At 36.2% G+C, this 27190-nt stretch overlaps 1 protein-coding gene across 1 annotated transcript in view; it reads right to left on the reverse strand.

Annotated features, from left to right (window-relative positions):
• Positions 1-27190, reverse strand: part of RALGPS1 (Ral GEF with PH domain and SH3 binding motif 1) — a 3844659-nt gene that overhangs the window by 70582 nt on the left and 3746887 nt on the right. The window contains exons 20-21 of the mRNA XM_044058136.1: positions 2160-2265; positions 1261-1352 (exon numbers count right to left, since the gene is read on the reverse strand). Of these exons, the coding sequence (XP_043914071.1) occupies positions 1261-1352; positions 2160-2265 (198 nt within the window). The remainder of the gene's footprint in view (positions 1-1260; positions 1353-2159; positions 2266-27190) is intronic.

Genomic DNA, 27190 nt, shown 5'->3' on the forward strand with positions numbered 1-27190 from the left:
GACAAGTGAAAGTGCCACACCCACTATTTTCACTTAACATCATGACTTTGTGGTACACTTTTCAAACAGTAATTATGCCACAGAAATCATATGCGATGGCGAAACTTTAGTATTATTTTCAGAACCATGATGTGGTGTGGACAATCAGGTAATGTATTTTTTTTTTTTTGCCATGCATAACAAAAGATAGATAATTAGCATTTGCCTCATATGAATCTTATATATCTAGAGTCACGGCCTGTACTAGTGATGAATTATTGCACCTGGGCAATCAATCAACTTTAATGCTGACAGCAATGCATGGGTTTCATTTGTACAACCAGATCCTATAGTGCAGGAGTAGTAAAATCAGGGTGAGTGCAGATACATGGTCCTTGTGTTTCTTTTCTCATGATAAAGTACTGGCATTCCAGTGAATTTCAGGATGATTATCCTATCTCATGCCAATAATTTATATAAATATGTTATAATGTGTAAAATAGTTTGGGTCACAGATCAGAACGTAAGATATGGCATGATTCATCATTTTTTAAAAATAAATTATAAAGCCAAACTGTAATTTACCACATAAAAAGCTTATATCCCTGGTTTCACATTTTTTCTATAGAAACCACAACAAGCTAATGGCTTTTTTCATGACATTTCAGGCAACCTTATATGGTGTTTAAAAAAATCACTTCTTACTAGGCAATATGGTATCCTCAATTTAATGTGCCTCTTTAGATGAAGTATTGCCCTCAACAATGCCACACAATGTCATCAATTCATTTCACTAGCATGTAGCCTACAAGATGATGTTTTTCTTTTACAAGACAAAAAGAGCAAATAAATGAATAGGTTGCATTAACTCAAGAATCTTCTTGTGATAACTACTAGTTCATGGCTATGTACACAGAAATAGTACATATCAGACTTCTAGCAGGAGCTAGAAAGAAAATCTCATACTTTATAAGCACTTTCACAGTTATTATAGCTAGCAATGACTCATCGAAAGCTATCATATTCCTATGCTTGCAACAAGGTGTAAACTGTTCTGGAGCTGAATGAGAATGACAAAGACCCCATGTACTGTTATTACGTGTTGCATAATAACAGTTTTAAACTGGGCACATCTTTTATCAGAGGCTTCCTATTCTAAGACAGAAATTAAGGTATACAAGTCACATCTCCATTGCCTCAGATCTGATTTGTAGATCACTTTCTGGAAGACAAACATTTTACTACTTTCTAAACCAATGTTAAGAGTTTTGAAGCAGTCACCTGAGGCCTGTTACTTTTGCAGGCATCGTCCAAGTGCTTGTGCCACAGTATTGCATGAAACCTTGAAGTAGTCTGAAACTTGTAAACATTGCCTGTAAATATGAAAAACAAATATAAATAAACTAGACGGACATTACAAAAATGTTAAAAAATACAGAAATAAAACAAAATAATGATTTCACAGACTTGCCCATTTTTTTTCCACAAGTAATCATTTCATCTCCCCTAATCCATACACACAAATAATTGGTCTACCAAGTTTCACTGTTATTTTTTTTCTAGTAGATAATGCGGCAGTCTGATGATAATACATATTTGTCACCACAAAAGTTAGGGTGAACAGGTGTGTAATTTGGGAATACTTTGAGATATAGTAGTGAAGAGCTCAGGTCTAGTTATGCCATGCATAGACATTTTCCTTTCTCATGCCACATTTCCTTTACTTCTTTGTTTTACTGTTACTGAGAACTTTTGGGTCAATTTTTCTGCATTTTCAGGCTTTTGCCATCATACAAATATTTACAGTGAATCAACAATATAAATGTCAGGTGAATTTGTATCAGATTTCATTGGTTACTCTCCATTTTAAAGGCTGTTATTGCTATAATCTTTATAAGGCACCATAACCAGAAAAAAAAAAAAAAGAATAAAGTGCACTGTAGGAGGACACGAAAGAAAAGAAGCTTCTATTGTGAAGGTAGACAAAGAATGTAGGTAGTAAAGACATCTATCTCTAGACGTTTTATGAAACTTTGTCATTTATTATCAATGCCAGGTGCTTTTAGGTTTATAGACCACTATGAAATAGGCACTTGTATAGCCAAACTGTAGTTTAATTAATAGACCCTTATGTTCTTTCTTATTTATTGTTATATTTCAAGGGATAAGTTAGAACTTACCTCTTTCAGGATCATTAAGCTGGAAGATGTCAGGGTGCTCAGGATCATCTGGGAGTACAGCCATCCATCCTAATATTGAAACTTTTTTACATGGTGTTGATTTATACTAAACAAGAAAATAAATTTTTTTGTTAGAGTGACATCAGCTACAATGCATTATTACTGCATTACTGCATTCACTAGTTCTTCAGATATAGAAATAGTGCTGCAAGTGCAGGTTAAGCCAATGGTGCCATAAAGAAACAAGTGTCTTCATTCATGTCTGAAAATTGTGAAATGTGTGGTCTTTCATATTTAAGACTATTTTAGTGAATGAACATAACTGGTATCTTTGAAAGAGTGTATGGCCATTGATCAGTCAAAGTATTACAATATACTAAACATTATTCATATACCATCAAAAACACAAACCATTATCAACTGTAAAAATAGTATATTACAACAGTGAAAACACTACAAAAACTAAACTATGCAAAAGACTATACAAACCAGAGTCACTTTCTGCAGATCTAAGCTACTTGCTGTCTTGGACAGCCAAAATAATAGAAATAAAACAAATCATTCTATCTCTATCTTGAAACCTCCCATATGGTACACACAAATTACAAAAAAATAAATAAAAAGCACAGCTTTTCTGGTATTTGAGATAAATTGTATGCTGCATAGCTAAATTACAAAATATTAAAACAATCATTTAAATGGGGACTTCAAGCCATATCCCTTACTTGTATATATTAAATCCATGGTGACAACCATGGGCAAAGTGAAAACAATACATTAAAGTAAAACTCTGCCCTCTCTTTCAGTTTAACTCAATCCTTAGGTTTCTTTTCTCCCTACAATACACAGTATTGTGTAAATACCAGAAACGTCCTTGCACTTTTAAAAACTTTCATTTCCTTGCTTTGGAATCAAATGAAGGGAGAGCCAACCTACTTTTTTAAAGCTTTAACTTGTTATATACTTTACAGAGGAATTACTTTCCATCTGCATGACATACCATAGACAACAGATCAATCTGTACTTTACCCTGCCAGGTAGATGGGCAATTAATTCTGCTACAGTCAGGAATACAGCAATTGCTATAAAAGGTCAGAAAGCTGTGGAACTGTTTTCCAATGTTTTTATTGCAGAGAGGAGAACTTAACACCCCCTTTCATAGCAAAATAAAGCAATTGGATCAGTCAGGGGTTTAAAGGCAGTTGGCACCTCTTCTGACACATTTACATAAGCAGCAATACAGTACTGAAATGCTAAGCTTTAAATGCTGGTTATTTATAATAGTTTATATGTTAAGAAAGATTTCTGTGACATTTAGAGAAAAGTCAGAAAATATTTTCTCTTATAAAGTATCAACACATTTACCACTTTCAAGCCCCCCAACACACACACAGGACAGAACTGCAGAAACAGAGACAAGTGGCAACCTTATCAACTATGTGCACTCATACTGCTCACAAAAAGGTCTTTTAGCTTTTTTTGTGACATACTTCCAGAGGGGGATGCTACCTGCTACACACAGATTTCTGGTAAGAAATTCCCACTGACTTTGAGTCAGGCCTTAAAGTGGTAGAGCGTGTGAACATTTTGTAGTCCACAAAGGAAATGCGACCATTGATGGCAAATATAATATACAGCTGAATTTACCTTAACATACATTTATTATGTGCCCTTGCATTAAGACATTATATAAATGTATGATTGCCTATGTCATAAGTGATAATTTAAAAAGAATGTTTCTTGTTAAAAAGAAAAGAAAAAGAAATTAGAAGTACTTAACTGCGTTTAAATGCGTGCACACACACAGGACACAGACATGTGCATTTAAACACAGTACTGCATCCTACATTTAGTATTCTAAATACAGTACTGTATGCCACATATAGTATTCGATATGCTACATGCATTTTTTATACACACACACACACACACACACACACACACACACACACACACATATATATCAGTGTGTTTCTGTGTGTAGACACACCTACAGTTACAAAACAAATTCCATTTTGATTTCTTTTTATTTAAAGGACATGAAGTACACACACAGGCATATAATCAGCTTCTCCATTTTATACAAACACGCGCACACTCACTCATGTTTTTGTACACATGTATGTGTGTGTATATGTGTATATGTGTGTGTGTGTATATATATATATATATATATATATATATCTATGTATGTATATATATATATATATATATATATATATACACACACACACACACATATATATATATATATATATACACACACACACACACACACACACACACATATATATATATATATATATATATATATATATATATATATACACACACACACACACACACACACACACACACACACACACACACACACACACACACACACACAACTTCCACGGTGGTGCAGCGGTAGCGTTGTTGCCTCACAGCAAGAGTTCTCCCATTCAATTCGCAGCTGGAGTGCAGGGAGTGCCTTCTGTGTGGAGTCTGCAAGTCCTCCCCATGGTTGGGTGGGCATTCGAAAGACATGCGTAACTGGGCATGCTTCGTTGAAGGTTGAACGTTGAGCTGGCACCTTGGTGTTTATGAAAAAAATCTACTGCCAATCATTAGCGGACTGGAGTTCTGCTGTGGCGACTCCTAACCGGGAAAAGCCGAAAGACAACAACAACACACACACACACACACACACACACACATATATATATATATATATATATATATATATATATATACACATAGAATTTTACGATAAATTAATATAGTAAAGTTAAGCATTATTACTGTATACATTCTAGTAAATGTTACTTAATATTTTACTTATTCATCATCATACATTGGCTATGTGTTGTATCTGCAATCTTTGTCAGTCTTTTTGTCTGTCTTCAAGTCAGTATTTTTTCTTTGTATTTCTAAGTGCATTTATTATTTATAGTAACAAAAACAAAACAAAAAAAAGTGCAGACCAAGAGATAAATAGTCCATTGCTAAAAATATATAAATAACTGAAATAATGTAGCAAGTAAGCAATGGATGAACCAGGCAGAAACCAAGCAGAGAAATGCAGCTGCTGTAGCAATGAGGCACAATCACTGATTCTTCCAGTAAACAAAATACTCCAAAAGAAAAATGCAGGCATCAAGGCAGGAAAAACACAGTCACAAAGTCCTCCAGTAGTAAAAAACAATCCAGGATCTTTATTGTAACAAAAGGTAAGCGCTTTCGCAGTTGAGCTTCATCAGACCAAATACAAAAAGCTAAAATGCACTCCATTTAAACACATAGTAATTATGTAGAGACCCTGGGGCAGATACATTGTCAAACAAAACGGACCAGCTATCAGGTGTTAATGGTTGTGATGATAACAAAAAGACGAGTCCCAAACGCAGTAGAGTCCGCACACTACTTTTAATAAAATCCACACAAGTAACTTAAAGCGCTTTTCATCTGCCAGCAAAGCAGACTTCTTCAGAAGTAGTTAATACAAAACATAAAACATTTAAATAGTCACTAGCACCAAAAACGCGGGATAGTTAAGTCATTACCTATTTAAAGATACATTAGCATAAAAAACAATACAAAACATACCTAGTATGTAAACTTTTTTAAAAATGTATTATTTATTAAATCAAAATCTAAAAATCATGAGTACAAACTAAAACTCACTTTAATGAGAAGATAACCATTTAAGCATAAAACCAGACCTTAAAGTATACCTTTTTCCTCTGTAAACTCTTTAATTTAAGAATACTACTGATAGAGTTAATCTCATTTAAACCAGGAACATTACTTGCGTCTAGTTTAATTTGCCACTTGAGTTCTAACTCTTCCAGTTTAAGGTTAAAAGGACCCCCTCTGGTATTATACTCAACTTTGTCAATAGCTAAAAGTTTAAATTTGTGGTTCATGTTTAATTGAATATGTTTAGCCAGGGCATTATCAGACTTGTTGCGACTTATACCATACAAGTGTTCGTACATCCTATCTCGGAGTCTACGTTCTGTTTTTCCTACATAAAATGCAGGGCAGTGAGTACACCTGGCTAAGTAGACTATACCTTTAGAGTTACAATTAAATCTTTCCCTTAATCTATATTTATAACCGAGCACTGAAAATGAATTGGTCGTATCAACATGCTTGAAAAGTTACAATTCGCACATTTGGACATTCCACCTATTCTAAGGGGTTTAGAATGTTGCTTTTCTAATAAGTCCTTAAGATTCCTACCCAGTTTGAAAACTATATTTGGAGATTCACCAAATTTGTCAAATAAGGACTGGTTACACCTGAACAGTTTCCAGTTTTTCTTTATTATTTTCACACAAAGGGTACTATGGACACTGAATGTGGTTATAAAACCACAATGCAGTGGTTGTCCCTCGTGTGAAACTGTTACACTAAGTGGAGGTGGCTCAACAATACCGGAAGTTTGCAAACTAATACCTTCAAGGCATATAGGAGCCAAAATCAGCTTAAATACAAGACTTTCACTCTTATACTTTACTTCCTCTATTAGTGCTTCCAGCAAAGACTCAGGGTAACCCCGATGAAGAAAGAGCTTTTTCAAAAACTAACATTCTTCATGGAAGTCCTCATCCTGAGAGATGATACGCGAGGCCCTATCTAGTTGCCCTTTAACAACTGACCTCTTTTGGTGAAAAAGACGGCAACTAGAGAAATGTAAAAATGTATTAGAGTAAGTCTTTTTCCTGAATATCTTTGCTGTGTAACTGTTCAGTACCCTGTTCTTAGTAAGCCAAATGTCCAGATATGATACAGACTCCGAACTAAAGTTGGAAGTGAACTGTAGGAACTCAGTTGACTTATTAAACCTGTCCAACAGATCATCAGCTACTTTTCATCCCCTTTTAACAAGGCAAAGATATTGTCCAGGTATCTGGTGTAATAAGCTAAAAATTTGGAAACATTGTCGTTTTTAAAGACAAATTCGGACTCCCAGTACGCCATGACTAAATTGGCAACACTTGCTCCACAGAGGGAGCCCATAGCTAACCCCACTTTTTGCAAGTAGAATTGGTTGTTAAATATAAAGAAATTATTAGAAAGAACTAGGTCAAGGAGCTCTGTCACCAAAGAGATATCTCTGCTTGAAGCATTATGCTTCAACATCATTAGTGCCACCCATTCAGTACAAATGTGGTGTGGGATGCAAGTGTATAGGTCCTTGACATCAATTGTTAAGAAATGATAACTTTCAACAAAGTCTAAGTTGTTTATTTTCATTAGAAATGACCAAGAGTCTTTACAGACTTGTTCTTCCAATACAACATATTTCTGTAACATTGAGTCTATGACCTTAGCACAAGCATAAGTCGGAGAACCTCGACCATCTACCAAGGGCCGCATAGGTGGGTTGACAAAGTCTTTATGAATTTTAGGTATACCAAAAAAAGATGGCTAAACCAGAAATAATGTGGTCATATAATTCAACAAGGCTTGGTCAATACGGCCCTCGATAAAAAAATCATTAATGCATCCCTTAACCAAGTTATAAGCTTTATTAACTTCAGACCTAGAACTTATTTGATATGCTTCGTTACTCACTAAATGGTTAGTTCTGTCTATATAGTCACTATTGTCAAAGACTACTAAGCCACCCCCTTTGTCAGGTTTGCAGACCTGGATATCTTGTGAATGTATATATTTAATAAATTCACGTTCAACCCGGTTGGTGTCTAAACTTACATTTGTTACTAAACTATGTTTAACCATATGTCTAAAATCTAATTCACAAAGTGACTCAAATGTCTGCAAAACTGGATGAAGAGGGGGATTAAATGTACTAGATGTCTGGAACACCTGCGCCACATCTGGATTTAAATTGTTACCAAATAATATCTGGAAATTTAATTTCCTTGTAAAAAGTTTTAACTCAATGATCGTTTTAACCAAATCAATCCACTGTTGTGGCACATATGTACAGCCCTTAGCTAAAAAATTCACCAACTCACAAGAAATTACACTTGAAGAAAAATTAAACACTTTAAAGTCATTGTCTTTGTTGGATATAATAGCAGGGCCTGGTTCACACAGTAGTAAATCATTTTCGCTTTCCAAACGAGTAAGTGTAATGTCAGAATCATCATCCTCAACCCCCGGACACTGGGAAGTCTGACACAAAGCAACAAAAAAAGGTAAAAAAGGACTGGAAGAAACCTCCGTTGAGGATGTATTTTCCTCACTCGGGGAATCTTCCTCATTCATTATATAAGGTTCCTGGTGACTTTGGAATTGTTCCTGTTGGTGAACTGATTCCTTTGTTGCTTTGGTCTGGCTCCTGCATGATTGACATATTGAAAAACCTGTTGATCTGTAGTATTATTGTTAACCTGCTGTCTATTATTGTAATTGTAAAACACACGGGGACCCTTTTGAAGTCTCTCACTCCATCTGACCTCAGGTACTATGGCCCCTGTAGGCCCAGATTCATTATTAACAGTACCCTTTGTGTGAAAATAATGAAGAAAAACTGGGAACTGTTCAGGTGTAACCAGTCCTTATTTGACAAATCTGGCGACTCTCCAAATATAGATTTCAAACGGGGTAGGAATCTTAAGGACTTATTAGAAAAGCAACATTCTAAATCCCTTAGAATAAGGTGGAATGTCCAAATGTGAGAACTGTAACTTTTGCAAGCATGCTGATACGACCAATTCATTTTCAGTGCTTGGTTATAAATATAGATTAAGGGAAAGATTTAATTGTAACTCTAAAGGTATAGTCTACTTAGCCAGGTGTACTTACTGCCCTGCATTTTATGTAGGAAAAACGGAGCATAGACTCCGAGATAGGATGTACGAACACTTGCATGCTATAAGTCGCAACAAGTCTGATAATGCCCTGGCTAAACATATTCAATTAAACATGAACCACAAGTTAAATTTTTAGCTATTGGCAAAGTTGAGTATAATACCAGAGGGGGTCCTTTTACCCTTAAACTGGAAGAGTTAGAACTCAAGTGGCAAATTAAACTAGACGCAAGTAATGTTCCTGGTTTAAATGAGATTAACTCTATCAGTAGTATTCTTAAATTAAAGAGTTTACAGAGGTAAAAGGTGTACTTTAAGGTCTGGTTTTATGCGTAAATGGTTATTATCCTCTCATTAAAGTGAGTTTTAGTTTGTATTCATGATTTTTAGATTTTGATTTAATAAGTAATACATTTTAAAAAAAAGTTTACATACTATGCATGTTTTGTATTTTTTTTTATGCTAATGTATCTTTAAATAGGTAATGACTTAACTATCCCGCGTTTTTGGTGCTAGTGACTATTTAAATGTTTTATGTTTTGTATTAACTACTTCTGAAGAAGTCTGCTTTGTTGGCAGACGAAAAGTGCTTTAAGTTACTTGTTGTATGGATTTTATTAAAAGTAGTGTGCGGACTCTACTGCGTTTGGGACTTGTCTTTTTATTATCATCAGTTTTCTGTACCTTGTTGTCATCGTTAATGGTTGTGATGATATATGTCGTGAAGCTGGTTTTGCGGGTAGTTTATACCCCAGGGTCATAGTTAATAATAATAAAAATAGTAGTGATTTTTGTCACAGGGTAGAAAGGGTGGTTAGACCAAAGGGTAGAAATGTTCAATCTGCTGACACTGAAGCCTTTAACATTATGAGAAATGGCACCATAGGTGACCTCTCTTTTCCCCTACCTGCCCGTTTGGACAGAGGAGGAGGATGTGAATGATCAGTCAAGCAGGGGGTGCCAGAAGCGCAAGCTATCTGGAGAACAGAATCAAACATTAAAAAAGATGTGAGGGAAGGCCCTGAATCATTAATTTGGAATATTTCCACATATTAACTTTCGTCTGAGGAGAGACGTGCTCTTTGTAAGGGCCTAAATTTTATACCTACAAGTAAGAGCAGGATGCCAGACACAATTTTAGATTTAAAAGTGTTCTGTAGGAATATTATGTTGCGTTTACTATATGGTGGTACAGGTGTAGGACATGCATCTAATAATGATGCCGGTTATCATCTCAGCCTCAAGAAATTAAGTAGCTATGTTCCCAGTAACCATCCCTTAGTGGAAGCATATTTGAAACTGACTGAAGAAGATATTTTTAATTTCTATGACAATCAGAACAATCAGAGGACATACTCTAAACCTAATCTCTCATATGCTGAAAGGACAGCTTTGAAAGAGTTACAGCATAATAATTTTATTGTGATTCGTCCAGCAGATAAAGGTGGCCTTATTGTTGTGATTGACAATAATGGGACCTATCCATCTATGATCTCCATGTTAGGTGACTGTAGCTTTTAAGATAAGATAACCAGTGAGGAAGTACACAGGGTTATTTCATCTGTAAGTAATTGTATATTTGATGTTTTTTCTGACCATCTTATTACTGAAGTGTTTTCATTTCTAAAGGTAGTCAACCCTTTGATTCTACTTATACAAGGCCTGCCTAAGATACATAAACATCAGACTGACCCACCCATGAGACCTATTGTGGCAGGTGGAGGGTGTGTCACAGAGCCACTTTCACTTTATATTGAGAAGTTTTTGAGACCAGTCATTAATTTGAATCAGGTGGTTTTAAAGGACTCAAAACAGTTTTTGTTTGACCTCTATGAATGTACTAGAGGTATCACTGATGTTGAAGACGTTATCTTTGTAACCTTTGATGTACAGTCCCTGTTCACCATGATTCCTAATGAGTTAGGGATCCAGTATATACATGAATATCTTCTGCTTCATGGTGATTATACTTTAGCACAGGTCGATCTTATTTGCTATTTTTTAGAGATTGTCTTTGAAAATAATGTCTTCACTTTTGATGGTGAAATGTATTTACAGAAGCATGGCGTAGCTATGGGCACTTCATGGGCCAATAGTTACGCCAATATGTTTCTTGCGCACTGGGAGAATACCACCTTGTTTGCTACTGAGGGCTTTTGGAAGCATGTCCTATTCTATCAACGTTTTGTCAATGATTTGTTTTTGTTATGGGGAGGCTCGTTGGATGGCTTAGTGGATTTTCATGAGACCATGAATGGTCTGACCAGCTGTTTGAAGTTTACATTTAACTGGTCATTTACTTGTATTGATTTTTTAGATCTCTATAATGAGAAATTACATGATCATACTATCAATACTGGTGTCCATCGTAAGACCTGCCATAGGAATGCCTTTTTGTTTAGGTCTAGTATGCACCCCGGTTATATTTTTTGGAATCTGATTAAAGGACAAGAAATGAGGGCCTCCAGATTAAATCCCACTATGGATGGTTTTGTGGAAGAGTTGGGCAATTTAGAGAAGAAGTTATTAGCCAGGGGGTATAGCCTTGGTGAGATTAATAGACACTGGTCTAATATAGATCAGTTAAGGTCTGCCACAGCATGTCCGTATTTTGGACCAGTATGTGAGGCAAGTGCAATTAATGGTAATGAACCCAGTGTGGGTTTAGGTGAAACTAGGATCCCACTTTTTTATACTAGTGATTATAGAGATATCACAAGTTTATTTGCACTGCACTGCACTGCACTGGCCTATATTACAGGTAGATGATGATATAGGTAAGATCGTAGGTGATAAACCTAGGTTTCGAATTAAGAACAGGAAAAATTTGAAGATGCTACTTTGCCATAACAGTGGTTCAAGTACCATGGCTTCTACCCCTTGTTTTACCACGCCACACGGTGACTGTAATTTTTGTTCCTTTATTAACACCTCTGATACTTTTTATCATCCAGATCTATGTAGAGAATACACTTTTCATGTTCATGTCAATTGCATGACTCCCCATGTTGTTTATTTAGCAGAGTGCATTGCCTGCAGCTCCTTCGATGTTGGTAAGACAAACAGGGTGCTGTGTGACAGGATGAGGGAGCACATGTACCACATTAGAAGGGGTTCCATACACAATGCACTCTCTAAACATGTCTTGGGACTGGGAGACTCCCATACATTTAATTTTAGGGTCATTGAGACCATTTCTCCCAGTGTTAGGGAAGGTGACATTATTACACGCTACGAACATAGGGAGACTTGCTGGATTATCACCCTTCATGCAGATAGGGGGAGAGGTCTGAACGAGAGGGCTTCTATTAAGCCCTTATTAAAGAAAAGAAGAGAAGTAAATAGTAAATAGGAAATAGTAGTGTTTATTTATTTTTTTTTTAATTTTATTTGTTTTTTACTGTTGCACGAGAACATTAACAGTGCAGTGTGTGTGTGTATGTATATATATATATATATATATATATGTGTGTGTTTGCACATGTATATATTTTTACTTATACATATATATTGTTTTATGTTTTTATTTTTATTTATATTTTTTATATTTTTTGCATTCTTTGCTTGTGCAGTACTTGCAGGAAATGTGGTCTTTCAGCTTTAACCATTTCACTTTAATTGATGTGCATTTTAATTGATGTACTTTTATATTGGGTGATGCTTAATTACTAGAGTGCATTTTAGCTTTTTGTATTTGGTCTGATGAAGCTTAACTGCAAAAGCGCTTACCTTTTGTTACAATAAATATCCTGGATTGTTTTTTACTACTGGAGGACTTTGTGACTGTTTTTCCTGCCTTGATGTCTGCATTTTCCTTTTGGAGTATTTTGTTTACTGGAAGAATCAGTGATTGTGCCTGATTGTGCCTCACTGCTACAGCAGCTGCATTTCTCTGCTTGGCTTCTGCCTGGTTCATCCGTTGCTTACTTGCTACATTATTTCATTTATTATTTATGATCTTTGTCAATGTAGTCTGAGTTGTAGCATAAATTGGTCCTGGGACCAGTTTTCACTTTCATTGTTACCAAAGTATAAATACATACAAAACAGACAAAAGGGGGGTGAACATGACAAATAATTAAGGTAGTAGTAAAGCACATTTTAATTCATCATTCATGAGCAAGACAAACTTCCCACTGAAAGTATTGGGAAGTAGGAGACAAATACTTTGGAGTCCTACTATTTATCAGCTATACATAATTCAACAAGGGTCACTTACTACACAGTTTTCACACCTCAGCATGGGAGTGTGGGTGAAGGTCTAGCAATTCTTTTAGAACTACAAAACAATCTCTTTACAAAAACCTATTTACCTACTTTCTTTTGCTAGAAGTAGCTAACAGCTATTTATAGCATAGAACAAGGCCTTACAGGCACATAAATGTCAGGGAAACATAGTAGTTTCACAGTCCTGTCATTCTATCTTAATGGCATTAGAAAAGAGATGATCACTTTACTAAGGCAGGCCCCATCATCTGCCATTTTTTGGGAAACGCATTCAAATTGTAAAATAAGCATTTGTAGTGATTTTGAGGCATTAAATAGCTCAGAAAACAAAGATATATATATATATATAGAAAAACATGTTTTTAAGTTCCAAGATGGAATATTCCTTTAAGTGCTGTAGTCATATAAACAAAGATCAGCTGTAGCAGCATTCAGTGAAAGTGTGAAATGATGAAACATGTAGCACAGAAACCAATGCTGATGTAAACAATCGCTAGCAGACTAAAAAGTTCAGCAGAGTAGATTCTTCTGATGATCGCCCTAAAGCCAGTTTCCAGTGAATTAACTTGATAGTCAATTATAATCCACGACTGATGCTCCCAGGAATTTCTACCATGAATCAAGACACAGTTACAATGACTACCAAGACACGATTTGCCCAAACTAGTAGATGATTATTTGTAGTAAAGTCCACTATGCATTTACCACTGTAGTTTGTTGTGGTATGTTTTTATCCTGTGGTCTAATGCACAGCAGGTACAGAACATATTCAGGCTAGGAAAAATGTGGCAAACGCATACCAACCAAATATAATCTAACAAACAAATTTCCATCTAGACTCATCTACTCAGGATTAGTTCAAAAAGCTGAGACATGGCAGATACCACTCTTATTGAAACAGAGGAATCTGTCTCATTTCATTCAAGTCACTTTTAGTAAAACCTCTCTCACTTAAGAATGAAAGTCAGCTTCAGGGACTCCATTATTTAAATATACTAACTCTGGCCACACCATCATGGGGAAAGAACAAACAACCTATACATTAGATAGATAGATGGATATAGACAGCTAGATAAGTAAGTAAATAAATAACATTACCACACCACACCTGCTGCAGTCTGCTGCAAAAATATATCTTTAAAATAAAATATGAACAGACAGAAACATTTAAGCACAAACAAAACAAAATGCAACTAGCCAGTAAATCATGATTAAAGGAAATTGTTACCTTAAAACTCAAAGTACTGTGTTTTTATTGTATCAAAGAAAACTGCAGACTTTGGTAAAATAAAAAGAAAACCACAAGTGATAATGGAGCACTATATCACACAAAATTAACTTTAATCCACTGGTTTAGCGCTTTCAGCCCATGAATTAGGCCTTCATCAGAACAAAGTGTTAAACAAACTGTCTCATTTTTATACCGTCATCAATACACATCACACCAATCAAATCTCATTTTACTTAAACTTAATGTAAAAACTGTTTAAAATGTGTTTAAATAAAAATGCATTTTAAATAAAGCATACATTTCTAACAAACATATAAACTATTTACATTTGTTGTAATAAGCTTTTCTTTTCAACACAGCTTTATAGTTGACACCATTGTTAAGCCCTGGTGCCCTGCATGCATCTAATATAACCTGCCATTTAAACTCTCTAAAATCTAGTTTCCCATCTCTGTCTCCATTAAAGCCCAATGGAACATGATCTATAACTGTAAAAAGAAACTTAACACTGTTATTGCTACTCACACAGTTTAAAGTGTGCTTGTAAAGAGCATTATCTAAATTTTTCTTTTTGATGGCATAATAGTGTTCATACATTCTGCTTTTAAGTTGCCTATCAGTTTTTCCAGTATAGAATGAAGAACAGGTGGAGCATTTTGCCATGTATACCACAAATGCAGATGTACAATTAAAAATGCCTGGAACGTGCCACAAATCTGCTCTGAGTTGCAACATTAAAATCTGCTCCCTCTGAAATGTATTTACAAAAATTGCAACTTTTACATTTAAAAGTACCTATGTTGCCCTGAGGCTTTTTTCTTTGTCCACTTTCTAACATTTCTTTGAAATTCATTCCTCTTGTGTTAACAAACATGGAGGCTTCCCCTACTACCATCTGAAGATCACTATTTGAAACTAATATTCTCCAGTTGTTGGATACTATGTTTTTAATTTCTTTACTGTCTAAGGTAAAGGTTAACAACATGGACGTTACCCAATCCATATTGCTTCATCTGTTTCCACTAAGCCCCTCCCTTTCACTTGTACTAATAATGTCTTGGACTATTTTAGAAGGGTACCCTCTGTTTTTAAATCTAGAATGCAATTCCTGCACTAACAAATCTAACTGTGCTTCATCACTTGTAAGTCTCTTAAGCCTTACTAACTGCCCCTTTATAATGTTATATTTCACATAAGTGGGATGCATACTAGAGTAACTCAAAAGACCATTGCTTGCCATATTCTTATAACTGATGCAGGACCCCAAAAAATCTTTACCTTCCTCTTTAATAACTTCTAAATCTAAGAAACATATCTTACAATTATCCCAGCTACCAGCAAAATGTAAAAAAGAGGTGCTATTGTTCATGTCTACAATGAACTGTAAGAGCTCAGTTTGTGTGCTTCTCCAAATAAAAAACAAATCGTCAATAAAATGATAATAACTCACAATGTTCTGTCTGTTGGTAAACTTGGACATAATGTTGTTTTCCCAGTAAGCCAGAACTAAGTTGGCATAATTGGGAGCCATCCTGGCACCCATCGCCACCCCCTTCGTTTGCAAAAAGTGTTCATTGTCAAACAAAGTAATTATATGAAAGAATATTATCCATACATTCCAACATGAACCTGCACTCTTCTAATTCATATTCTCCACTGTTGATTAAGAAATTCCCAACCCACTCTAACCCCACATCATGAGGAATGCAGGAGTATAAAGATGACATATCAACTGTCACCAGCAAATCACCAGCTTCAACCTTAATTTTATTGATTTTACTTAAAAAAGTAAGTAGCTGGGACAATCTGCTTTATGTCAAACCTCATGACTAAAATGTGAATTATTATTAAGCGTTTTTTGAAAATATAGTCATGTTGAAAAAAATGGTTCAAAAATAAAACAAACCAAACACTGAGTCACAAACAGGAGGGTATTTAACAAAAGTAAAATTCACACATTTTTTGCAAACTTATCCAAGTCTGAATGCAGTCATAATACTAGTTTTAATTTTATGCCTCCCTTGTATGCATCCCTGGAGATTGTATGCATAAACAAACCAAGAAGAAACTTTGCAATGTGGAGGGTGTAATGTTCACTTCTTAAATTATGTTAAGCACTTAGTTCACTTAATAAAAACCTAACTATAAAATATAACTGTAAAATGTTACAAAATAATTGAATACAAAATAGTAGGTAGTCCACACGAGTTGAAAATGGAATGCCCTTTATTAAAACACACAGACAAGCAATCCTAGTTGAGTATAATGAAAATCATCAAAACATTCCTTATTTATATATAATCAGGTTGTTTGGACAAGGGAGTAGTTACAGAGAGTGGTTCTGTTAACAGCAATAAAAGCATTAAAATCATTCCTTCAGCCAAGTCCCCCTTCCCCCTTAACACCATAGTGTAATCAGAGACTGTGCTACCTAAAACTGAAGCTGGAGACAAATTACAATCTAAGACGAGTTTAACACTTTGTATAGGTTAACCAACTGATCAAATCTTTATTAAGAAACTAACTAAAAAAATGACTGACAGACTAAAAATATCTACCAATAGACATTTACCAGAATAAATATTAATATACAGCTTTTAACAAAGATTGCTTTCATAGCAAGCAAATAAATACTTCATCAGGTTTGTGTATAAAAAACAATCATAATCTGAATGAACATGTGCATAGATACACAATTGAAAACCTAAGTAGGATGAAAAAAAATAATTTCTAAGCTAGAAATACAGTGATAAATGTTAAAAATAAAGCACTAATACCATGGGGATCTGTTAGTGTGGCATTTAACTCAGAAAGCACTTAGTTTGAGTGTGTAAGAGTGTAGTCAAGAGTAATTGCAACCTTTAAAACCAAAAAAGAAAAAGGCTAGGCCCATGCACATTGTGTGCACTATTAGACTTTAACTACCTAAAAAGAAAAAGTATAACAAAAGTGTTCAGTTTAAAATCTAAAGTAGCATTTAATGTGGAGCCATCAGAAATGATTAATGTATACATGAGCCACCTAAAGTATGTCCTTTATAAAACTGTTAGTGCTAAAAGAAGTAAACAGTGTTTGATATTTGTTTTTAAACACAATATAAGCAAGTAATGTCAGCATTTATCAGTCCCATATCAGGCTATTAATAGTCTTTTAAACAGAGGGACAGTTTTCTGATATCTAGGATGCTTTTTATGGAGCAATACTACTTAAGCCCCAGTTTTCTAAAGGAGTTTAGTTTCAGCTGCCACAGTAGTTCACATTTTTCTAAAAGATTATGGATAAAGGGAAAGAAAAATCACTAGTGGGGCAGTTTTAAAGGGATGAGGGATTAGAATGATAGATAAGATTAGTGAGATTTATAGTAAGAACAGAGTTGTTTAAAATAACTTATATATCGAAGAGTTTCCTACTGGTTTTGATGGGTAAAAATTTGGGTAAGCTAGAGGAAGGCTCAAAGAGAGTAGGATGTTTATCTATTTGGATAGATGCAGGGGAAGATTTTAGTATTTAGTAGGTAGTTTTTTTAGGGTGAGTTTAAATTTCTTGAAGCAGCTAATGGTATTTATGCCAGTTGGAAATGAGTTCCATAATTTAGTAACAGTGTATGAGTAAAGGTAGTATCCGGCTCTTTTGTTTGGTACATGAACAGTTATCAGTTGTTTATTTTCAGAGCAAAGGGTTCTGGTGGGGCTATAGGGTATTAAAATGTTCTTAAGGGTAACACCTAATAGTTTAACATGGAATACAATTTCAATTTCTGTGTTGCTTTGGGAGAAAATATGAAAGTGAGAGTCAGGTGAGAGGGGTTTTGCTGCGAAGAGAAGCTTTGCTTTTTTGGCATTAAGGAGTAGTTGTGATTTGGTTAATCAGGCTTTCATGGTGGCGAAGGTACCTTGGGTTATTTGTTGGAGGTATTGCAGGTAATTTGCTGAGGAGATGATGGTAGTATCATTTGCATATTGGATAATAGAGTTAAGAGAAGAAGCAGTGTGAAGGTTGTTGGTAAATATGTTAAAGAGTAAAGGTCCAAGTTTGGACCAAGTATGGACCCTTGTGGTACTCTAGTTTAATTGGTTTGGTATTCTGATAGGGTATTTTGCCACTTTATGCATTGTTGCCTATTGGTGAGGTAGCTATTAAACCACTGGTGGGTGGGGTGCAGCCTATATTAGAAAGGTGCTGTAGAAGTTTTTTGTGTGATACTGTATTGAAAGCCTTCAACAGGTGTAGTAGTAGTACAGAAGTAATATTACCTGAGTCGATGGATCTCTGTACAGTATTCATAAAGGAGACAAGTGTAGTGCTTTTGCTGTGCGAGGGCAAAACCCATGTTGGGTGGGGGTGAGTAGGTTGTGTGTGAGATGGTGAAGTAATTGTTTATGGATGCACTTTTAGAGAAGTTTGGATAGTGGGGAGAATATAGAGACTGGACGATAGTTAGAGGGCTCATTGGATTTGCATCCTTTGTGAAGTGGGGTGATGATGGATTTTTTCCAGAGGTTGGGTACATAGGATACTATAACTGAGCAGTTGATCGGAATGCTAACGGGGCATGCTATGGCCTTGGCAACGTGTTTTAAGCATTCTGGTGGGAAGTCATCAGAGGAGAGAGAGAGAGAACGTGGTTTTAATTTTCTGAGAAGTGTCTGAATTTCTGTAGTTAGTACTGGTTGTAGTGAGAAGAGGCTAGATCATGTAATATTGCTTTGGTGAAGGGGAGAAGAATTGCCTATGAGGGGAGGTGGCAATCTTTCTAAGGGAGGACTGCTGTTGTGGGGTGGAGGACAAGGGGGAAAGGAATTTGATAAGGTGAGGGTAGAGGGAGAGGAGACATTAATTTGTGTATGCTATTTATAAAATGTGAGTTGAGCAGAGTGGCTATTTGTGACTGTATGTTTTCTGGGCCTGGTGATGGGTTCTGTTTGGTGCCATGGGTAAGGAGATTAGTGATGCTTTTCCAGAATTGTTTTGGGTTGTTTCTATGGTTACTCGGTTAGAGAAATAGTTTCTCTTGTCAGTACATACTAGCTATTTAACTTTATTTCGTAACTGTTTCTATCTAAGTAGGTTACATTCATTTTTGTTTTTATGCCATTCTTTCCAGGCCTTGTCCCTATTTTGTAGAAGCTGTTTAGTGGCCTTTGTGAGCCAAGGAGCATGGTTTTATTTTACTCTTTTAGTATGAGGAGGGGATAGGTTGCAGAGTGTGTCTAGGAAGTGTGTGAGGTGTCTTTATAGGTTTTAATTGCTCGAGTGCACTCTTACACACACAAACACTCTTACACACACAGACACTCTGTTTTCTTCATTAGATTCAACACTTTAACAGATCCCCATGGCCTTAGTGCTTTATTTTTTAACATTTATCAGTGTATTTCCAGCTTAGCAATTATTTTTATGTTTTATTCATCCTACTTAGGTTTTCAGTTGTATATCTATACACATATGTTTATATTAATGTTTTGTTTTTGACACCTGATGAAGTATTTATTTTCTACAAAAGCTATCTTTGTTAAAAGTTGTATATTTATTAATATTTATTCTGGTAAATGTCTTTTGGTAGATCCTTTTGTTAGCCAGACATTCTTTTTACTTACTTAGTTTCTTAATTAAGTTTTGATTAGTTGGTTAGCCTATACAAAGTGTTAATAAACTTGTCTTAAGACTGCAATTTGTCTCTAGTTTCAGTTTTAGGTAGCAGAGTCTCCGGTTACACTACGGTGTTAAGGGGATAGAGGGATTTGGCTAAAGGAATGATTTTAATGCTTTTATTGCTGTTAACAGAACCACTCTCTGTAACTACTTCCTTGTTGCAAACATCCTGATTATATATAAATAAGGAATGTTTTTGATGCTTTTCATTATACTGAACTAGGATTGCTTGTTTGTGTGTTTTAATAAAGGATATTCCATTTAGAATTCAGCTGTGGACTACCTATTATTTTCTATTTAATTATTTTGTAACACATTTTACAGTTATATTTTACAGTTCGATTTTTATTACGTGAACTAAGTGCTTAACATTTATTTATTTATTTATTTAAATTTGTTGACCGGGAGTGTCCGACTAGACGTGGGTCCATTTTCAGCGGAGGCCTGGGGAGAAAAGCTCCACAGTAAAATAAACAGACAGTAGTTACATTGGATTACATAGTGATTAACAATTTAACACAGAAATTACTTACAACATATTTACAGATGAAGAACATAGTACATCAGTAGACAACTAGAATCTTTATCTGTGAAGTACATAACAGGCATTAACAAATGTAACAATGAGAAGTTCCTGCTGTATAATAAGTACTAGGCTTATGAGCATCTGAGCTTGCTATCATCAAGGTAGTTAGTGGAGGTGAAAGAAAGGTAGTAGTTGGATGGGTGGATGATATTAGAGTGGGAGTTGCAAGGGCATAGCCAGCATGTTTTTAGGTGCGCTTTTAATAAAGTTTTGAAGTTGGTGCATGATGGTACGGAGGTAATTGTGGGTGGGAGTGAGTTCCATAATTTGGCTATGGCGCAAGAGAATAGTGCTTCACCAGCAGAGTTATTGGCTTTAGTGATCTGCAAGTGATTTTTGTTGCTGGATCTTAGTGGTCTGGTGGTGCGATAGGGTTGGAGTAGATTCTGGAGGGATGGGACATTTAGTGGATGGTTTACTAGTTTGTGGGTGAGTGAGAGTTGATACCACTGAAGGAGGTGAGGGAGTTCAAGCCAGCCCAGTTCAGCAAGTGAGAGACAGTGGTGACTACGGTAGGATGCCCCTGTGGCGAATTTTGCGATTTTGTTGTAGCAGGTCTCTAGCTTGTTTAGATCACATTGCCTTAGGAGAGGCATAAAGTAGGGTGGAGATAAGGTGTGAATTTGCTATTGAAATCTTTGCTGCTTTGGTGAGAAATTGTTTATTTCTGTATAATGCTCCTAGTTTTTTGTGGACTTTTTTTATGGTCATGGATATGTGAATGTCAAATTTTAGTTTATTGTCTATTTCCACTCCTAGGAATTTGGTGTGTTCAGTTGGGTATATAGTGGTGTTGTCTTTTGCTGTGATGTTAAAGTGAGAGTTGTTTTGAGTATGTTTGGTGGGTTGGAAGATGAGTAGTTTAGTTTCGTTTGGGTTGAGTATTAATTGGGCATCGGATAACCATGTTTCAACAGAGGAAAAGGCTTCCTGTGTGACTTTTGCAGTTTGGGTAGGGACTGGGCTGAGCAGATGATGGTAGAGTCATCTGCGTATTGGATGAGTGTGCCATGTTTGGTGGCAGAGGCTAGATTATTGGTGTAAACAGAGAAAAGTAGGGGTCCAAGGATGGATCCTTGGGGAACCCCTATGGAGACAGGTAGTTGGGGAGATATGTCATTCTGCCATACAACGGATTGTTGGCAGTCAGACAGGTAACTCTGAAACCAGTTGGTGACTGATTGTGAGAAGGATAGGTTATTGAGGACAGAGATAAGTTGTTTGTGTGGGACCATGTCAAATGCTTTAGATAGGTCTAGGAAAGTAGCAGAGGAGAGATAGCCATTGTTTTTATGTTGAAGGATAGTGTTTGTAAAGGAGAGTAAGGCAGTGGTGGTGCTATGGTTTGGTCAGAAACCATGCTGAGTACTGGAAAGGAGGTTGTTAGTAAGGAGGTAGTGTGAGACCTGAGAGTGTATGCATCTCTCTAGTATTTTGGAGAGTGGAGAGAGAATAGCTATGGGGCGGTAATTGGTTAGTTCTGCAGAGGGTCCGCCTTTGTGGAGGGGAATTATATGTGAGACTTTCCACAATGTGGGAACGTAACTTTCTGACAGAGATCGGTTAATCAAGATGGATACTGGGTAGGCCAGAGCATCAGCTGCGATTTGTAGGTATTCACTTGGGAGGTTGTCTGCTGCTAATTTGGTGGGTTTAAGTTTAGTTAAGAGTTTTTTATGTTGGAGGTAGGTACAGGAGAAAAGAGAAGGCAGTGGGGAGATTACTAGTTGAAGGTGTGGGTTGGAGGGAGGGGGTTGTGTTGTTTAGCTAGTGATAGTATGGTTTGGGTGAAGTGTGTGTTGAATGAGGTAGCAATATTTTCTGAGGAGTGAGGGATGTTAGGAGGAGGGGTATTGACTTTACCTGGGTGGAGGATGGAGTTTATGGAGGACCAGAATTGTTTGGGGCTGTGTTGTGAGGAGTCTAGGGCAGACTGGTAGTATTGGAATTTGTCCCGTTTTATTAGCTTTTTGACTCTATTGTGTAGTTCTAGGAATTTCTGTCTAGCTGCAGGGGTTTTGGTTTTGCGCCAGTGCTCCCAGGCTTTATCCCTGTTTTTCATTTCTGACTTAGTGGTTTTCTGTAGCCATGGGGAGGGTTGTGCTTTGATTCTGGAAAATCTTAGGGGCATGGTAATTAAGGATGTTCAGGAAGGTAGTATTAAAAGATTCAACTGCGTCATCTAGACTGAGGTACTTTAGAGCATGCCAGTTACATTCTTTGAGAGATGAGGGTTAAAGTTTATTTTTTTATGTATTTGACGATAGATGACAGGTTTAGCATGGTACAGGTATTTTTTGAGTAGGAATGTTGGGGAGTGATCACTGAGGCTATCTGATAAGCAGCCTGTTATATATGACTGGGGGTTCTTACTGACTAGTATCCAATCCAGGGTAGAGTGCTTGCTGGAGTTTTTATTTATCCTTGTTGGTGACTGGACTAGTTGGGTGAAGCCATGAAGGTGTACATGATGGGTTGGATTGTTGCCAGAACAGGATTGCCACTCAATATTGAAATCACCTAAGATGATAGTTTCTTGGGGGAGATGGTGGGTAGACCAGCTGAGGAGGTTTTCTAGTGGAGGGATGTTTTGGCCAGGTGGGAAGTAGCATCCAATTATGTTGATGGTTTTGTTTCGGTTAATTTTGAGGTTGGTATATATTATTTCTTCATTGCCTATTTGTGGTGCTGATGATTTTAAGATCTGGATGTTTAGATGTTGTTTAAATATTATAGCTACACCACCTCCTTTTTTGTTTAGCCGGTCTACTCTTAGTATGCCGTAACCTGTAGGGAGTATTTGCTCACTGGTAATGTGAGGTTTTAGCCAGGTTTCTGTCAGGACGGCTGTATCTGGGGAGTATAAGTGTATGGTGGCATGGAGTTCATGGACTTTGTTGGATATACTTCTAATATTTAGGCTTAGTAGACGGAAGTCACTTGGCTTTCTATTGGCTGTAATATGGGAGAAGTTGTGATTTCTAGTCTGATTATGAGGATTGGGGTTGGAGATGGTAGGGCCAGGGTTGGGGTGGATGTCATCACTTAGGGCTAGTTTTGATATGCATGAGATTATTAGTTTTCTCAGTTTTTGAATGTGTTTGTTTATAAGGGAAATTTTATGATTGTTCTCTGTGGGTAATAGGTATGGTGGGAGGGTTACTATATTAAGTTGTAGGGATGCTTTACGTTTGAGTAATATAGTTGGTAGAATATGTGGGGGTGCATAGGGATGGTTCTTGAGCTGGTGGGAGGGGAGCTGAGTATGAGTGAGACATGGGTGGTGGTGTGAGTAGTAGTACAGTGGTAGTGGTTGAATGAGGGAATGATGGAGCTTTGATAGGATGTAAGATATGCAAAGAGAGTGCATGCAGTGAGCAAAGGAAAGATATGCTTGTACATGTCAGTTGAGGAGGTGTGATAGTAGAGGGAATATGGAGGAGGTAGTGTTGGGTTAGCGCTGTGGTTGGCTATTGGAAAGATGGGAGGGGTTTGAGTGCAATAAAGGTGGGACTACTGGGGGCGGGAGGGAATAGAGGGCAGGGCGGGGAGCGAAGTGGGTAGAGACCCTGTTAGGTTCTTGTATGAGGGGCTGGAAACAATCACAAAGCAAGACAAGTATGTGTTAAGAACAATCACAATTGACCAAGGACTGCTCTGAAACTGTAAGTCTTGTCTTAATTTCTCAGGTGGAAAACCAGGATAACCTTGTATCAGTAGGCTACTGTGGTATAGTTTAAACAAACAAACACACAGTATTGATCAGTTATGGGTACTATTTGCTAACAGAAGGGAATAAGAGAAAGTGGAAGATGTGTGTGGTGGTGGGGGGGGGGCTGCTTACAGCCAAAGCACAGTGCTCTCCAGGGGAAAATGAAGATTGGCTCAAACAGTTAGACACATACTCAAAGTTAACTGTAGCAACATAATTTAGGAAGTGAACATCACACCCTCCACACTGCAAAGTTTCTTCTTGGTTTGTTTTGGACCCAGTATAGGTTGCATACTGTTTTTTTCTAAGACTTTGAGGGATACCACAGATATCTCTTTTAGCAATTTTAGGTTGTACATCTAAAGGCTAGACAGATGCAACTACCCTGGAGTTTGAAATACAAGACAACTGCAGAAAACACTTAACATGGTTTCCATTCTCCATTGAAGAAGAGTAACTTCAAAACTCATTATTTCAAGTATGGAGGACAAAGGGCAGAGACACCTCCACTAGCACAACGAGACATAATAAACCACTATTTCCTTTCTGTGTTTGGCTGTCCTGTTTTATAGCCGAGTCATTATCAGCACCGTAATTTAAACCCTTATAAATTCACTCCCCACAAGTTATGAGCTGAATCTCTATTTGCATGTGAAGGCATAGAAACAAGTTCTGTATTTTCACCTACACGTAACACTAGGAACATTATAATCATTATGTAGTCACAAATATACTCCAAACTGGGTAAAAGTCAGCAGTGTTAGCCAACATATTTTGTTAAGCACCCCTGACAGTTAACTCTCGTCTCATACTAGACCATTAACACTGATAAGTGGTCACATCAGTAGAGCTGCAGGAAACTGACAATATGTCATTCTGCCTTTATAAAAAAAAATCTGAATGAAGGGCTTGATGGCTTCTGATTACTCTTCTGTAGTGGCTGCTCCATCTGTGGCAGCAATAAGAGCTTTACAGCTTTCTTTTTACAATATTTTGCATTATAGAATATATTCTTACTTTACTGAAATTTTATATATGGGAAGAAGGATATTAACATAAAACAAATGGCCATTTACACAAGTATTTCTATAAATACTACTAAGAGTCATTAAACCATTCTGAAAGACTTATAACCAAAATTTTACTCAACCCCAAGATAAACTATATCCCTATATATGAACAAGTACCTATTTACACCTTACACCTTCTTACTCCTTTACTTACCACCTTCATTCAGTTTCTGTCCTCTGACCATCTATATATGCCACACTTTTTTTTTTTTACTCTCTCACTTCACATAACAATATGAAGGGAATGAAAAACAGGATTATGGTATATTTTGACAGAAAGCCAGGGTGGAGAAGAAATTGACAGAAGTAAGGAAGTGAGTGAAGAAGGGAGAGTAAGGATATGTAAAGTATGAATAGGTATTTGCTCACATTTAAGGATATAGTTTAGCCTGGTGTTGAACAAGAGCAGAACCAGCTTTTGGCTGGAAAGTCTTTCTGAAGGGTTTTATAGCATAGGAGGGAGAGTTTGATCAAATGACGAGTCTGAAGAAGCCTGATATAGGTGAAAGCGCTCACTCATTCATTAATAAAGCTTTTAATCGTTTTTGGAGTACTGCTGCATTTGTATCCTGCACTGTAGATTTTACTACAAGGACATTTGGCTGCTTTCTGCTGTGTTCCGCTTCTCCGTTCTGTTATTTTATCCTTTTATAAAATAAGTTTTCCTATCTGCTTTAATTGCTGTTTTTTTGTATACTCATTAAAAAGGCTACAGTTAATTTTTCATTTTCTATGGAATTATTACTTGAATTAATTTCCCCATGGTTTTTAAATAGCTCAGAATTTCTTCCATGTCTGTGTATTTCTTATTACTGCCGGGGACATATGTATTATTGATATAATTCACTGTTATTCACATCTGAGAGTCAACAATATAAGCTTTTAGCAGTTAGAGAAAAAAAATGTAGTATGACTGCCTAAACTAATGAAAACCCTATGTTGTTCAGAAACTCGGCGTTTTATTTCTGATAAGCCATTTTCTCCTTTTAACTGTATCATGTCTATCTTCTCTTGTACTTCTAGTAAGTTATCCCACTACTTTTTCTTGTTAGACTACCAAATGAGACTTTGCCATATAACTATGTTTTCATTGAGTCCCATGAAATTACCTCAAAAATTCTACATTACTATTAAAGTCTAAGAATTATTGTAGTTCTGTTAATTCTGTTACATAAGCTAGCAGTCTATTAAAAGAATTTGATTGCAGTCTATTAAAAGGATTTGATTTTATTATGTTTATCATTACCGTACAAGTAATTTTAGTTTGATATGATAAAGGACATGCTATCACCTTTACCATTTCTATTTTAGAAACCAAATCATTTGAAATATATAGCCCATCAATTCCTGACTGTATACCAAATATGAGTAATGAATGTAAAATACAGAATTTGATTCAGAAGCAGTATTAACATCTGTAATATTAAGTTAGTACAATTTATAAGGCTTTAGCTGATGCTGAAATTTAAGTTTGGTAATTGCACTAGTATAATTTTCTTCAAGTATATAGTGAAAGTCTCTTGCCATTTAAATACTTTCTTGCATGTTTTAATGTTAATTTTTCAGATACAAACTGAAGAATATAGTGTCAATTTCACAGAACCTGTACCGTTAGTAAGATTAAGACTGATTTTTTAGTATTTGATAATTCTCATCCACATCATATCTTTATCACCACTGTATGTCAACAACTCTTGGCATTATAATTGAATTTCTCTATATGATTACTGTTTTTTCTTTACAGTTAGAACGTGGCAGTGCTGCAAATTCCTTTGTATATAAT

Source organism: Protopterus annectens, chromosome 16.part0 (assembly GCF_019279795.1).
Source record: "Protopterus annectens isolate FY-2018-M chromosome 16.part0, PAN1.0, whole genome shotgun sequence".
Classification (NCBI taxonomy): Eukaryota; Metazoa; Chordata; order Ceratodontiformes; family Protopteridae; genus Protopterus; species Protopterus annectens.